The sequence below is a fragment of the Malaya genurostris genome, chromosome 2 (genome assembly GCF_030247185.1).
Source record: "Malaya genurostris strain Urasoe2022 chromosome 2, Malgen_1.1, whole genome shotgun sequence".
In the NCBI taxonomy this organism is placed as follows: domain Eukaryota; kingdom Metazoa; phylum Arthropoda; class Insecta; order Diptera; family Culicidae; genus Malaya; species Malaya genurostris.
The window spans coordinates 287,513,039-287,526,176 of record NC_080571.1 but is presented as its reverse complement, the minus strand read 5'-3'; the positions used below and the strand labels follow the sequence as shown (position 1 = coordinate 287,526,176).

Genomic DNA, 13,138 nt, shown 5'->3' with positions numbered 1-13,138 from the left:
CGGGACTCATCAGTTCAAACAGTGGAAGAACTGCCAGAAGTGCTGGTTCAAAACAATACCACAGAATTTAGAAACTGTACTTAATCCAATAATTTGGTATCAATAGGTAAAGTTCTAAAATATTTTCGTCAATATATGAAATTATATCTTCAAATTTTCATGATAAATCTTTTCAGAGCAAATAGCCGATTTATCATCAAGCCCTCTCGTCAAGTGTTACTTGACTGTTCTCTGGGTGAGGTTGCTTCCCTATCCGAAAACGATGATGTTGTCGACAAAATTGTTTGTATTGTTGGTTTGTATTTTTTGAATATGTGAGCTTCATATTCAAAAATAAAAATTATACAAAAAGCCATTGCAACAGAGTTTGTTCTGATGTGTGGTGTTACTATACTTAATCCATCAATGTAACAGCTTCCTTTTTACTTTGTAATGTAAGAAAAATGCCAAGAACCAAACGAAGGCAATTAGTACACTATCTTCTTTGGCACAATCATTATATTCTCATGATTGCAATTTGTTAACTCCAGAATGAACATGAAGATGAGATAAGTCCATTCTGTTCTGCTAGGTGATTTGAATAGTTTCAATGTTTACATTTTGTTCTTGCAACTGTATTCCTTTCAGCACACAAATATTATTATTCCATTCCTCTCTACTCACAAATACTATTACTATATGAAAAAGTATTGTTTCACCAATACTTTTACATTTATTTTCCTTGGTTTCTGTCCACGGTCACCTTAAAGCAGAGCCGTAGTGAACATTTCTGGCGCCTGAGGCAAACTCAAAAATAATCGCCCCTCCAATTTTTTTACAAACCAGGTTATCTCAAGTAAGATTTTCAATTTTAGTAAATAATTGTAACTTTTTTTAATGGTACATCATAAATCCCGCATTGAAACTGTTAAACCATTCCCACAGGAACAAAAGAGTACGACTACCATCGACAAATACCCACGTCATCTGAACAATCCCTATGTAAGATTCATCCCATCAGTCACTGCCGACTAAAACTGGAGACTGGATCCCTCAGAGTTTCGGTTGTCAGCATACGACAATGTGAACCAAAAACAACCACGTTTCAATTCATGAAACTCTCCTAGTCTTAAGTACAGTTAAGGAATATTCTCGGGATCATAGAGCCAAGGCAGTGTGCTTCAATAAAAATATTCTGTTGAATAAAATTAAGTGGACTTGGGTTACCATATAAAGCGAAAGAAAAAACCAGTATACCCCTGCGTTAAATTTATTTCGAAATGGTTCGAAATTCAAGAAAGTGTCAAACCCTGTTTTACGATCAACATTAAAATTTCATAGTAATAACACAAATGAATTTCCAAACATGACAGTCTCGATCTATTTTTGGCGCACATCTACGGTCCTCCATGAAACTGACAACAATGGTGATAAACTGGTTGCACTGTTGAGTTCCCATCATCACATTTATAACACAAATGTCAAACCGTGAGAACCTTTCGATTCGTTAGCTCATTTGTATATATTTAGATTTTATGGTACACTTAATATTTTGTTTGTTTTGATGTAATCAGCTAACACCATGATCTCACGTGTATTTAAATTAATAGCGAGAGGACAGTTCACAGCAGATATGAATTATAGCAGTTAAATGTGAGTTACATTGTATAATTTTCGCGTTGCAAGTAAAGGTAGCTCGGAAAGCTCGGAATTCCAAGTGCTAAAACAGTAGATTTCCAACGTTCCATTATGTACTACGAAAAAGTCAGAGTAGGTTGCATAAATGTCAAAAAATCAAAATCTACGGTTGACGAGTATATGGAAGAAATGAGCATGATGACCAGGCTTTGGATGCCCATTTTTTGTGCTTTTCAGTTTTGCGATTCGTTTTGCTTATCTTGTTGGTTTTTAACAATTGTCTTTTTATATTATGGTATCGAAATGAGTGACAATGTTGTCATTTGATTCTGCCCTACTCATGGCACACTTTAATCGAAATTATAACAATGCAAATAATCTCTCGATTGAGCGGTGAGTGCGGTCATTTTAGAAAGTACCGGGTACGAACCAGATTTGTTTAAATTATTGTAGGCACATACATGTCTTTATTATTTATCTTTGGTAATAATATATAAGATTTTTTTACGACTGAACCCGAATTCATGAACAGGATTTCAGACACGAATTCTGAATTTGGATTCAGAGCCTGGATTCTGGAAATTAATTCTGGAATTGAAATGTCGGTATGAACTTTAAAAGCGGGATTCTTGAAATGAATTATGAACCTGAGCCCTAATTTTGAACTTTCGACTTACTTCTGGATTCTGGACTTGGATTTTGGGCTTGGATTCTGGACCTGAATTCTTAACTGAGCTTCGAAACAGAATTCTGTACCTAAATTCTGAATCTTGATTCTGTAAAAGGAACTTTAGATTCTGCACTATAATTATAGAATTTGATTCTGTATCTGAATTATAAATTTGTAGTCTGGTTCTGGGAATGAATTCTGGACCTTAGTTCTGGGCTTTTAATTAGGACCTGGATTCTGCATCTGATTTCTGGACTTGGGAGTCTGGGTTCTGGACATGAATTTTAGTTCTGTATTCTAGAGTAGGATTCTGTGAATGAACTCATGGTTAGGAACTGAATTTTAGACCTGGATTCTGGTTCTAACGACTGGGAATGAATTCTGGACCGGGTTTCAGAGTTTTAATTCAGGACCTGTATTCTGCATCTGATTTCTGGACCTGTGATTGAGACCTGAGTTCTGGAAAGGTATTGTAGAACTGGATTCTGGACATGAACTTAGGAGTTGAATTTTGGACACAAATCTTGGATTCTGCACCAGTACTTGGATTCTGGAAATGTATTTTGAATCTGAATTCTGGAATGGGATTTCGGACATGAATTATGAAATTGGACTCCTCTCATGAATTCTGGAAATGAATTCTGGATCTCAAATCTGAACATTAACTCTGGATCTAAATTTTGGGTCTGAATTCTACACGTACACTTTGGACCGGCCTTCTGGGCCTATATTCTTAACTAAACTTCGGAGTAGAATTCTACAACTGGATTCTGTATCTGAACTCTGGACATGAAATCTGAATCTGTTCTGGAATTGGATTTTGTAAATAAATTTTGGACCTGAATTCTGAATTAGGAACTGGATTTTGAACTTGGATTCTGGTTCTAGAAACCGGAGTTCTGGACTTGACTTCTGAACTTTAATTCAGAACCTGGAGTCTGCATCTGATTTCTGGACTTGGATTTTCAACATGGAATCTGGACCAGTATTCGGGACCTGGGTTCTGGACCTGAATAATAGAACTGGATTTTTGACCAGTACTAGGATTCTGGATATGAATTTTGGACGTGGATTGTTAACCTGAATTCTGCATCTAAAATCTGAATCTGGGTTCTGGGAATGAAACCTGGAACCTAGATTCTAAACCCAAATTCTGGAACTGGATTCTGAACCTGAGTTCCAGAGCTGAAATCTGAACCAGGACCAAAAGTTTTAGAAAATTGTTTTTTTTCGTTATTTACGATTCTCATACTACTGAAAATTTGATCGAAAATAGCTAAACATATATCCGATGGTATAGTCGTGCGATGTTTAAAAGGTCTAAAACATTTAGTTGTTTCCTAGACTGTTCACCAAAATTTTTACAAATTTATTTTAGAACGGTATGGTATTTTTTATGCCAAATGTGTTAGAATTTAAAACTTCGGAAATTAAAATTAAAAAAAAAACAATTCCCTGAATCGATATCTAAAAATTCGACTCAAAAACTCAGGCAAATTTTTAAGTTTAAGAAATGTGTATGCCAAATGTAATAGAATTGCATGAAACATCGAGATCTAGTGTCATCTCGAAAATAATTTGAAAAAATTGACAATGGAATTTTTGAGATCTCAGAAATCGAAATATTTTTTTTATGACAAATGTCTTGGAATTGCATGAAACGTCAAGAGTCCAGTCTAGTCATACAAAATAAAATTATTTTTAAAATCGATTCTCTGGAACTTGAACAAAAATTGAGATTTCCGAAATCGGAACTTCTTTTTTTTTTGTGCCAATGTCTTTGAAATATCTTAAACTTCTTTTTTGGAAAAAATTCGACTCTGGAATTCCGAAATCGACTTTTTTTGCCGAATGTCTTAGAACTGCATAAAATATCGAGATCTGGTGTTACCTCGACGAACTAAACGAGGGTTCGTAAATGGAGGTAGTGACGGATATGAAAAGTGGGTGCAGGAAAGTGATGTTTGGGGTCGTTTCAAAAACCAAGATTCCGGTTTATTGATATTCCTTAAAAACTCTTTAAATATGGGTATTTTCGAAACGGATTTGATGAATAGATGCTGAAAATCGATTCATCAGATCCGATAACAAATATGTCGTGATGAAAGTAACAGTACTTTTTTAGATTTTATCACGCATATGATCAAAAAAGAACCGGAATTTTCATTTTAAAATTCCCGCGCTTGTCCAATCGGTAAACTTTTATTCTCTCAACGTTGGCAACACTTTTATACACATTTTGTCAAATTTTGACGCATATCGTACGATTAGTTTTTGTTTGGCGTCTATACAAAGAAGTTGAAAAATTTTCGTGCGGTGATTTTTATAATGGATGAAAGTCAATGGAAATAATGGTCAGTATTGGGCACCGGTCTGTTTCTTCACCCACCATATTCTCAATAACCTAGCCCCCAGCGACTACTTGTCATTTGATGATCTGAGAGAGTCATCGTCGCAACTGAAGCCTATTTTAAGGTCATGGACAAATCATTTTATAAGTATATAAAATTCAGATAATAAATAAAGAAATTTTGCTCAAGAAATGTTGTTTTCCTAGTTAGTTCCTGGACTTTTTGGACGATGTGGAAGCAATCTTCTCTACGGCAGTATCGAACCGCACAGAGTGCAAGTCTATTCGACACTGAATTTTGTTTTCTGTGAGTATATTTCTCAAATGCGAACGCACTCATTTAAGAGTAGAAATCATACGGAAACCGCGGACTTATGTATACGAAACCGTCATATCAATTAGACGAATGACAATGGTTTGAAAAACAGGGAGAATTAGACATTGTTCGTGGTTGAGTTTTAGATGTTCAAAACCTAACCTATACTTCTATATTTTGAATTTGTACCCCGGTATAGAAAACAAAGACGCAATCCTACGTCAAAAGATTTTGAGTGATTTCATTTATGTGAAGATAAAGAATGGAAAGGTGAGACGTGACAAGGTTGATTTTAGCAAGCAGAAATCTTTTACTAACTTAACTTTCGCAAGAGAAGTTGAACTTAAGCATCTCATCAATGCAAATCACTCGAGTCTCTGGTATGCCGGAAAGTACCGATAAAGGTCTTACTATCCACCACTTACTATCCGAACCGACAGAAGAATTGTTATCAGAAGTTGTTACTTTCTACTTAATTCACACAATTGATTCTTCACTATCCCTAATAGTGAAAAAGTAAAAATAGCATGATGGGTTTCCATCAGGTAGCGGTGAGTGCAGCGCTACTGAATACCGCTTACAACCTAGGCTAAACAGTCAGCACGCTGAGACTCTGGGGGCATAAGCAATAGTTTGAACAAACCTTTCATTCTGAAGTTCAACTAGCTGTATAGAGATTGAGAAAAATATCCATACAGTGAAGAACTCAATGTGTATAAGAATGCTGTCGCAAGCAGGGCCGGTGAAACATGTTAAACCCAGGTGGGTAATTTTTCATACTGCGGCAAACGACCCACTATTTCGAAGTATTTCTCTATTCTAATGGAAATGATATTTATCCCTAAAAAGTGCAGTCGTTTTTTTTAAATAAAGTATTGATTCTATAAAACTTTTCATGAAACGTGTAAATTAGAAGTTTGAAGAGTTTTCGGTACTAAGTTTTAAAACAAAATTTCGCATTTAAAGTTTAACCTGGTTTCAAAATCACTGTCAATATTTGTTTTCAATTCAAAGTACCAACCTTCAAAGAACATTTAACATCAATAGCACCACGAACACTGAATCTATCGACATATAAGTGACGTTACTAATTCATTTATGAAAAATGGAAATAACGAGTTCCGTGTGTTGCTAAAACATTGCTTTTTAAAGGGAAAAAACGCGCAAGCCCAGCTATAGCTTGAGAAGTGTTTTCCCCACTAGGATCCATTAAAAATAAAGGTTTGTGGTATTCTGATTTTGAACGTGGCTAAATGAAGCAGCCAACCGGAAAAAATAAGCAAGTTTCGATAATCGTGATGTATGAACGCAAAATCAAAGTTCGTGAGATTAGATGTGCTGAGATTGTTAGCACATGAAGTGGAAGTTCTTATACGATCATGTACGAAAATCTGAGCATAAAAAAATCGTCACCAAACGGATCTCCATAATTAACATAAGTCTGCCGCAATAAAATGGAATGCGTTTGTATGGAACAGTGGACGAAACATGGATCCACTATTTTTATCCGGAGTCATACCAGCATTCAGACTGGGAAAGCCATCTGAAAACGTAACAGGTAGCTGGAACAATCATGGCATAAGTTTTTTAGATGTTCGAGGTATAATTAACATCGACTATTTTGAACAGGCAAGTACCATCAAAAGTGATTCACCGTTAACCAAAACAATTCACCGTGCCATAAGTCAATGAAAACAATGAAAAAATTAAACGAATTGGGCTGCGATCTGTTTCCTCATCCACCTTATTCGCCTAGCCCCCAGCGATTGCTTGTCCTTTGCGGATCAGAAAAAGACAAGCCGGGGAAAAATATTTGGCTCGAATAACACAGTCATCGCCGCAAAGGAAGCCGATGTTTAGACCAGTGACAAATCATTCTATGAGGATGGTATTGAAAAATTATGCAAAGTGCTAGAACGATTGTATGTCATTCGAAGATGATAATGTTGATGAATAAAAAATATGCCTGCACACGAAATTATGTTTTCCTGGACTGTTTGAACGACGTGTTAGCAACTTTTACTTCTTTTCTGAACCACACAGAATAGAAGTTTATTCGATACAGAATCTTGGTTTGTATGAGTGATTTTCTTAGAAGCGAACACACTCATTGAAACGCAGAAATTTGATGGAAACCGTGAACTTGTATGAATTTGTTAGAAGAAACCATGACCAAGATTTTCGTTACTAACTGAAGTTTCGATCACAAATTATCTGAAATATGATTTTATAGATATAGATTCATCTACTCCAATCGAAGTGTAGAAATATTTTTAATGGAGTTTATGTAATTATATGGAAAATTATTCAAAAATGATTGAGATATAGATGTTCAAAACCTGAGCACTGTTTGTGCTGTTCTCAGTATTTTGAATTTGCACACCGGTATAGAAAGCAAAAACGTATTCAACCGCCCGATTCTCTCGATCCCCGTCCCTGTCTACCATCTTTATTGGAACTAACAAGATCTTTTTTTTGTTACTAACTTTTTCGTTCTCCTTTTCCTCGTCTCTTCGCCATCTCGATGGCAACTAATTGGATCTCTGTCGTATTTAGACATGCTGTTTCCACATCTCCTGTTTACCTCGTTTTCCACAATATTTACTTCTCTTTCATTCTCTTCAGTAACATCACCATCACCGACAACGGAAAACCGCTCCAGTCGATGACTAGGCTGCGGGCCACCCGCCGAGTCTTCGTAGCCTGATGATTTTTCTCGCGGACCCACAAGGACTGAATGATGCGGCCAACATAGATATTTACCAATGCCATCTGGAAGACTCTCATGCTATATTCAATTCACCGGCCACTGCTGATCGCCACCAGAAAGTTAAATTTTCGAGAATCCGCGACCCCGATACGACATTACCTAATGATAATATTCTAGTTTTAAGTTAGTCGTTAATTAAGATTCGAAAATACCCTTGGCATCTTAGAGCTTAAGCAGTGTGCCTTAAAATTATATTATATTATTGAATAAAAAAAACGTAGTCCTACGTTAAAAGATTTTGAATGATTTTCTTCATGTGAAGATATAGAAGGTGAGATGATACAAGGTTCATTTCATCATGCAGAAATCTTTTAGTAACTTAACTTTCACTTTTTACAAGAGGAGTCGACCTTAAACATCTGCCAGAAAATTCCGATAAAGGTCTTCTACTATTTACTATTCCGGCAAAGCTACCAAAAGTTGTTACTTTCTACTTGTTACTGCATTCTTCTTTTGCCGGTTCGGAATGTAAAGAGTCAAAGACCTTTATCGGTATTTTCCGGTATCTCAGAGACCCGAGTGATTCGCATTGATGAGATGCTTAAGCTCGGCTCATTTGCTGGAAGGGCAAAATTTAGTTACTAAAAGGTATCTGCCTGCCTGTCAAATGACCCTTGTCACGTCTCACATTTCTGCGGTATATCTTCACATCCTTGCTCTACCTTGAGAACTAGCATTCTATAATTTTGATTTTATTTATTATTCCGAATAACAATAAAAATGTTCTTATTATTATGAATAATGCTAATATTTTCATTGTTTTTTGTTCGAAATTTCAGGTGGGTAATTATCCACCTTTGGAATTTTCGGGTGGGTAGTGCTACCCACCGTACCCACCTCTTTCACCGGCCCTGGTCGCAAGTAGAAACTGACAACTTCTGGTAACTTTTCTTTTACCGGTTCGTATAGTAAATGGTAAAAGACCTTCTTCGGTGCTTTCCGGTATACCAGAGACTCGAGTGATTTGCATGAATGAGATGCTAAAACTCGACCCCTTTGGTTGAAGGTAAAAGTTAAGTCACTAAAAGATTTCTGATTGCTCAAATGACCATTGTCACGCCTCACCTTTTTGTTGTATATCTTCACATCCTTGCTCTATCTTGACTACTAGCATTTTATAATTCTGATTTTATTTATTATTCTCAGTTACAATAAAACTACTTTTATTGTTATAAATGATACTAATATTACTATTATTTTTCGTTAGAAATTTCAGGTGGGTAATTACCCACCTTTGCAATTTTCGGGTGGGTAGTACTACCCACCGTACCCACCTCTTTCACCGGCCCTGTCAATATATTCCGTATTTCTATGTGTCGATTTTGCATGATACAATTTGTGCGAAGTTTCGATCACTTGAAATTGCGCGCTTTAGTTTGGCACTGAATTTCACCTTAATGCTCGTTCATACCAAACATTTTAGAATACTTAAATTTTGAGTTATTTGTGGTTATTCCAATCCATTCATTTTTTTTATCATAAATTGCTGAACACACATGATATTCACGATTACGTTCTTCCCATTCTAATACTGAGTAAATTTTAAAAAAGGCGCCCCATAGTAAAGCAAGACGTTGAATACGTTTCGGTTTTGGTTTTGCTCAGTATTAATGCAGTGAAATGAATGCATTTTATTTTATCCCAAGCTGGCATAAAAACTGTCTAGGAATCTGAAACGGTAAATAGAGAGATATTTGTAACAACAAATAAATAAAACAGAAACTGAACTCTCAACTGGACAATACATAATTTACAGTGCGAGCGCCAGCTGACATCTCTGTGCAAACATTTTCCAAAAACAATTTCATCGTCATCGATTTGCTTAACCAGTTCTGTTGTTGAATAAATAAACAGATACAGGTCTGAAATAAATAGACCGGCCGTGAAGTAAACAGTCTCTCGGGTTGGTTAGACTATTTCAGACCACATAAATATACTTGTGGGTGAATTTGGTTCAATGGTCACTTTTGAAGGTCAAATTCGAGGCTTTTCATCATTTCTCCATGATTGATGGTTAGCTAAATCAGCGTGGATGAGTAATTGCTGTAGCTCAGAAACTGGTAAATAAATACAGCCGGGCGGACGAATAAAAATGCTAATGACAATCAGCGTCTTTCGTGTCGGAATGGCTGTGTCCCAGAAACCGTTATGACCTCTGCCACATCGCTCTAATGGCACACAGGTTCGTGACCGATTCGGAAGAAAGCATTTTGTCACACTAGGCCGAACTCACCACCGAGCGGGAAGAACTGGGAGTAGATGCCTTTGAAGGTTTCCTCCTTCACGATGCCGGTGGGACACTCCGCCTTGAAGCCCCGGTATATCCGCTTGATCTCGTCCTCCGTAAACCGGGCAGTCCGGGTCAGTTCGCCCAACGAGTCCGGATAGTAGCGCTGTGGAACGGGCAGATCCTCGGCTTCCGGTTCTGTAAAAGAGAGCGAAGAAAAGAAAGATGGTAAATATTTTATCATGCTCAGTGCAAGACGGACGGAACTTTTGCATTCATCTCCGCTCGACACTCGACGGAGTGCTGACGGGCTGTGTCCTGATGTGGGTCGAGTTGGCGCGAGTTGGCCACAGCTGGGTGATTTTTCGCTTTCCGTCAAATGCTAAGTGGAAGCAGGCCAGCTGAATCATGCCAAATCCGACCGGGGGGAATCGCAAACTACGCCCTAAGTGACTGGAGCCCCGTGATGGTCGTAAAGTTTTCATTATTTTAGCGATGAGCAATTTATTAAAGTGTCATTTTCTTCCGTCTGAGCGTTTCTGCTAGTGATGATGGAGTTTGACGCGGGAAAGCAAAAGTCGTGCTGATTGGACAACGTCAAGGAATAGGGAAATTTGATGTAAATTCTAGTTATCATCGTTGCTTTATGTGTTTTTTGGATATGCCATCAATCTTAGGTAATCGAGAAGCACATTAAGGCTCGGCAAGTCACTCATCTTTATCTTAAATTAAATTGTACTTGAACGAAATAAATAGCTCGTTCTAACTTTCAAAATGCAAAATATATAAATCTACATATTTAAATCTGGCAGATAGAGGTCCATTGTTGAGCCCTTTTTCAATGTGAGGAATTGGAGCCCCGTTGGACTAGTTTTACTGGAGAATTTTGGAAGTTTTATCCACTTATTTTTTTTATAAATGAACAGAATATACCTGTAGAATACTTCTACTTCATGTAGAATTACAACAAATTTTCTTTCTGTATGAAGATAATACCAAATTTCCATACTATTTTTATAGGAGTAAGAACAACAGCAAACCGTTCCTGCAAACTGAACGATTATTTCGTGCAGTATGTCGTTCAACAAACGCTCAACGTCCAACCAAATATAATCGCTTGCAGAGTGGGTTTTATTAAAATGGCTGACCATGCACGAAAATGGAAGAGAGCGAACAATATTCACCTCTTCTACTGTTTCTTCTTATCTCGGTAAGAGAGAATGCCTAACCCCATAATTCATAGCAAACAACTATCTTCACGAGACTGGATAGTGCTGACGATTAAATATTCAGTTTTCACCCCTGGCTCTTAACTGTCGAATGTTTCTTCGAGGTCCGAACGCGCTTCACATTTGTTCATACAGAATTCATTTTGTGTGCACTGTCACCGCTAGAGCGTTTATTATAATAGAGGTTTTGCTGTAATGGAGACATGTGTTTCTCACAGCACTCACAGCTCATAGCAATACGCAATGAAAATCCAATGAAAATATATTCAATGCGGAACTGACCAACAGACTTATTTTTTTATACTGCTGGTTGATTTACTATCATGCACTATTTCGATTAAACCCAATTAAATGCAGGAATTTGCAACTAGTAAACGAAGCGCTTGTTTGTTCGCAGTATTTGCTGCGATCGCCATCGCTAATCCTGCGCTCCTGTTACTTCTGTTTATAATATTCAATTATAACTAAGAATTCTCACCCTCTAGAAGCTTGACACGAATGAAATAAGTGATATGCAACAGTTTTCGTGGCATAAAGTCATCATTAACAGCAGGTAGCGATTGTAGTTCGCAGAAACATTTTTTATTTTTTTATTTAAAAGATAGTTTTATTCAGGCCTATATGCGTACAAGCTTTACGTGGCCGATTGAGCCGATTTTTTAAATAATTTTTTTTTTGAGTTGGATCTCGTTGTCACCCTTTTTCTAGGGGGAGAGGAGCTTCCATTTCCCTCCTGCGAGGATTGAGGGGCACTTCGTTCGTGGTTCGTCTCGTCATCCATTGCCGCATCGATGGTATTGTTGTCGATTTCCGTCTTCTTTCCGTTGCTAGTTGCTGTAGATGCACTTTTTTGTACATTGGTTGCAATTTCTGGTTGGTTGGAGGGTAAGTTGATAACTGCAGACGGTGTACTTTGTTCTATAGAGGATAGTGATGGTTTCGTTGAAGGGGATGCTTCATTGTGGTTGGCGGCTGTCACTGGGGTTGCTTGGGGTTTGTGTGAAGGAAGCACCGTTGTCCTTTGGTGTAGTTGTCTCCTTGTCCAGTTTATCACATGGCTTACCGTAGTGAACAGCCTTTTGACAATACTGACATGTGGCCATCTGATTGTCATAGGTAACAAGTGCTTGGACGGAATTCTTGTATCTTGACCGAAAATCACATAAGAAGGTATAGGCTTCTTCAAGTGTATGCGTAATACACGTACGCCATTTAGAATACCGGGGAAAAAATTCTTCCACTTTTCTTCTTCGATAGAGAGTATCTCTCCGTATTGGGACATAGTTCTGCGAATATAATAATCTGTGACGCTTGAGGGAAGATCATGCACACGCACTTCTATAGCACTATCTTCCATATATACCGGAATGTTGTACTTAATATTCTCGTGCTCCACATAGTGCACATTGTTATTGTCTTTTGCGAATTGAATTGCATCCAACTCTTTATAAAACTGGATGTAAACAACATTATTCGTCTTATTGCATTGAAGTAAATGCACACGTTTAATGTCCAGCTGCATTTGCTCCTTAAGCAAACCTTCAAGTTCACGTATCGAAGGTCGAATTTTGCACTGCCTAAAGTCAACAACAATTGTATTCTTTCGTGTCGGCGGTAGCTTTTGTTCGTTTGGTTCACTCATTTTCAAGGTCTATTGTTCACTACACAATACTGTACTTGGTTTCTTCTGTTTCCAACGTAAGCGGTTTTGTTTTATCGACTGACTTGGAGGAGATGTAAAACCGAACTGAGCAGAAACATTCGACAGTTGAGCGCCAGTCATTAGTCTGTTAGCGAAAACTGAATATTTAATCTTCAGCACTATCCAGTCTCGTGGAGATAGTTGCTTGCTATGAATTATTTTGTGAGAGAAGCGACGTTCAGACAGCGAAAGAGAAAATTATATTCACGGTTTCTGTGTTTCGTGAAGACTCTAACACTGTACCATGTATTGTGTAA

General features: G+C 37.4%; 1 protein-coding gene across 6 annotated transcripts in view; it reads right to left on the bottom strand.

Annotated features, from left to right (window-relative positions):
- The window catches only part of LOC131430449 (Kv channel-interacting protein 1-like), a 251,462-nt gene that overhangs the window by 28,763 nt on the left and 209,561 nt on the right, over window positions 1–13,138 (bottom strand). For all 6 annotated transcript variants that reach the window (XM_058595456.1, XM_058595457.1, XM_058595458.1 and 3 more), the window contains one exon: window positions 9,957–10,148. In XM_058595456.1, coding sequence (XP_058451439.1) covers window positions 9,957–10,148 — 192 coding nt within the window. The remainder of the gene's footprint in view (window positions 1–9,956; window positions 10,149–13,138) is intronic.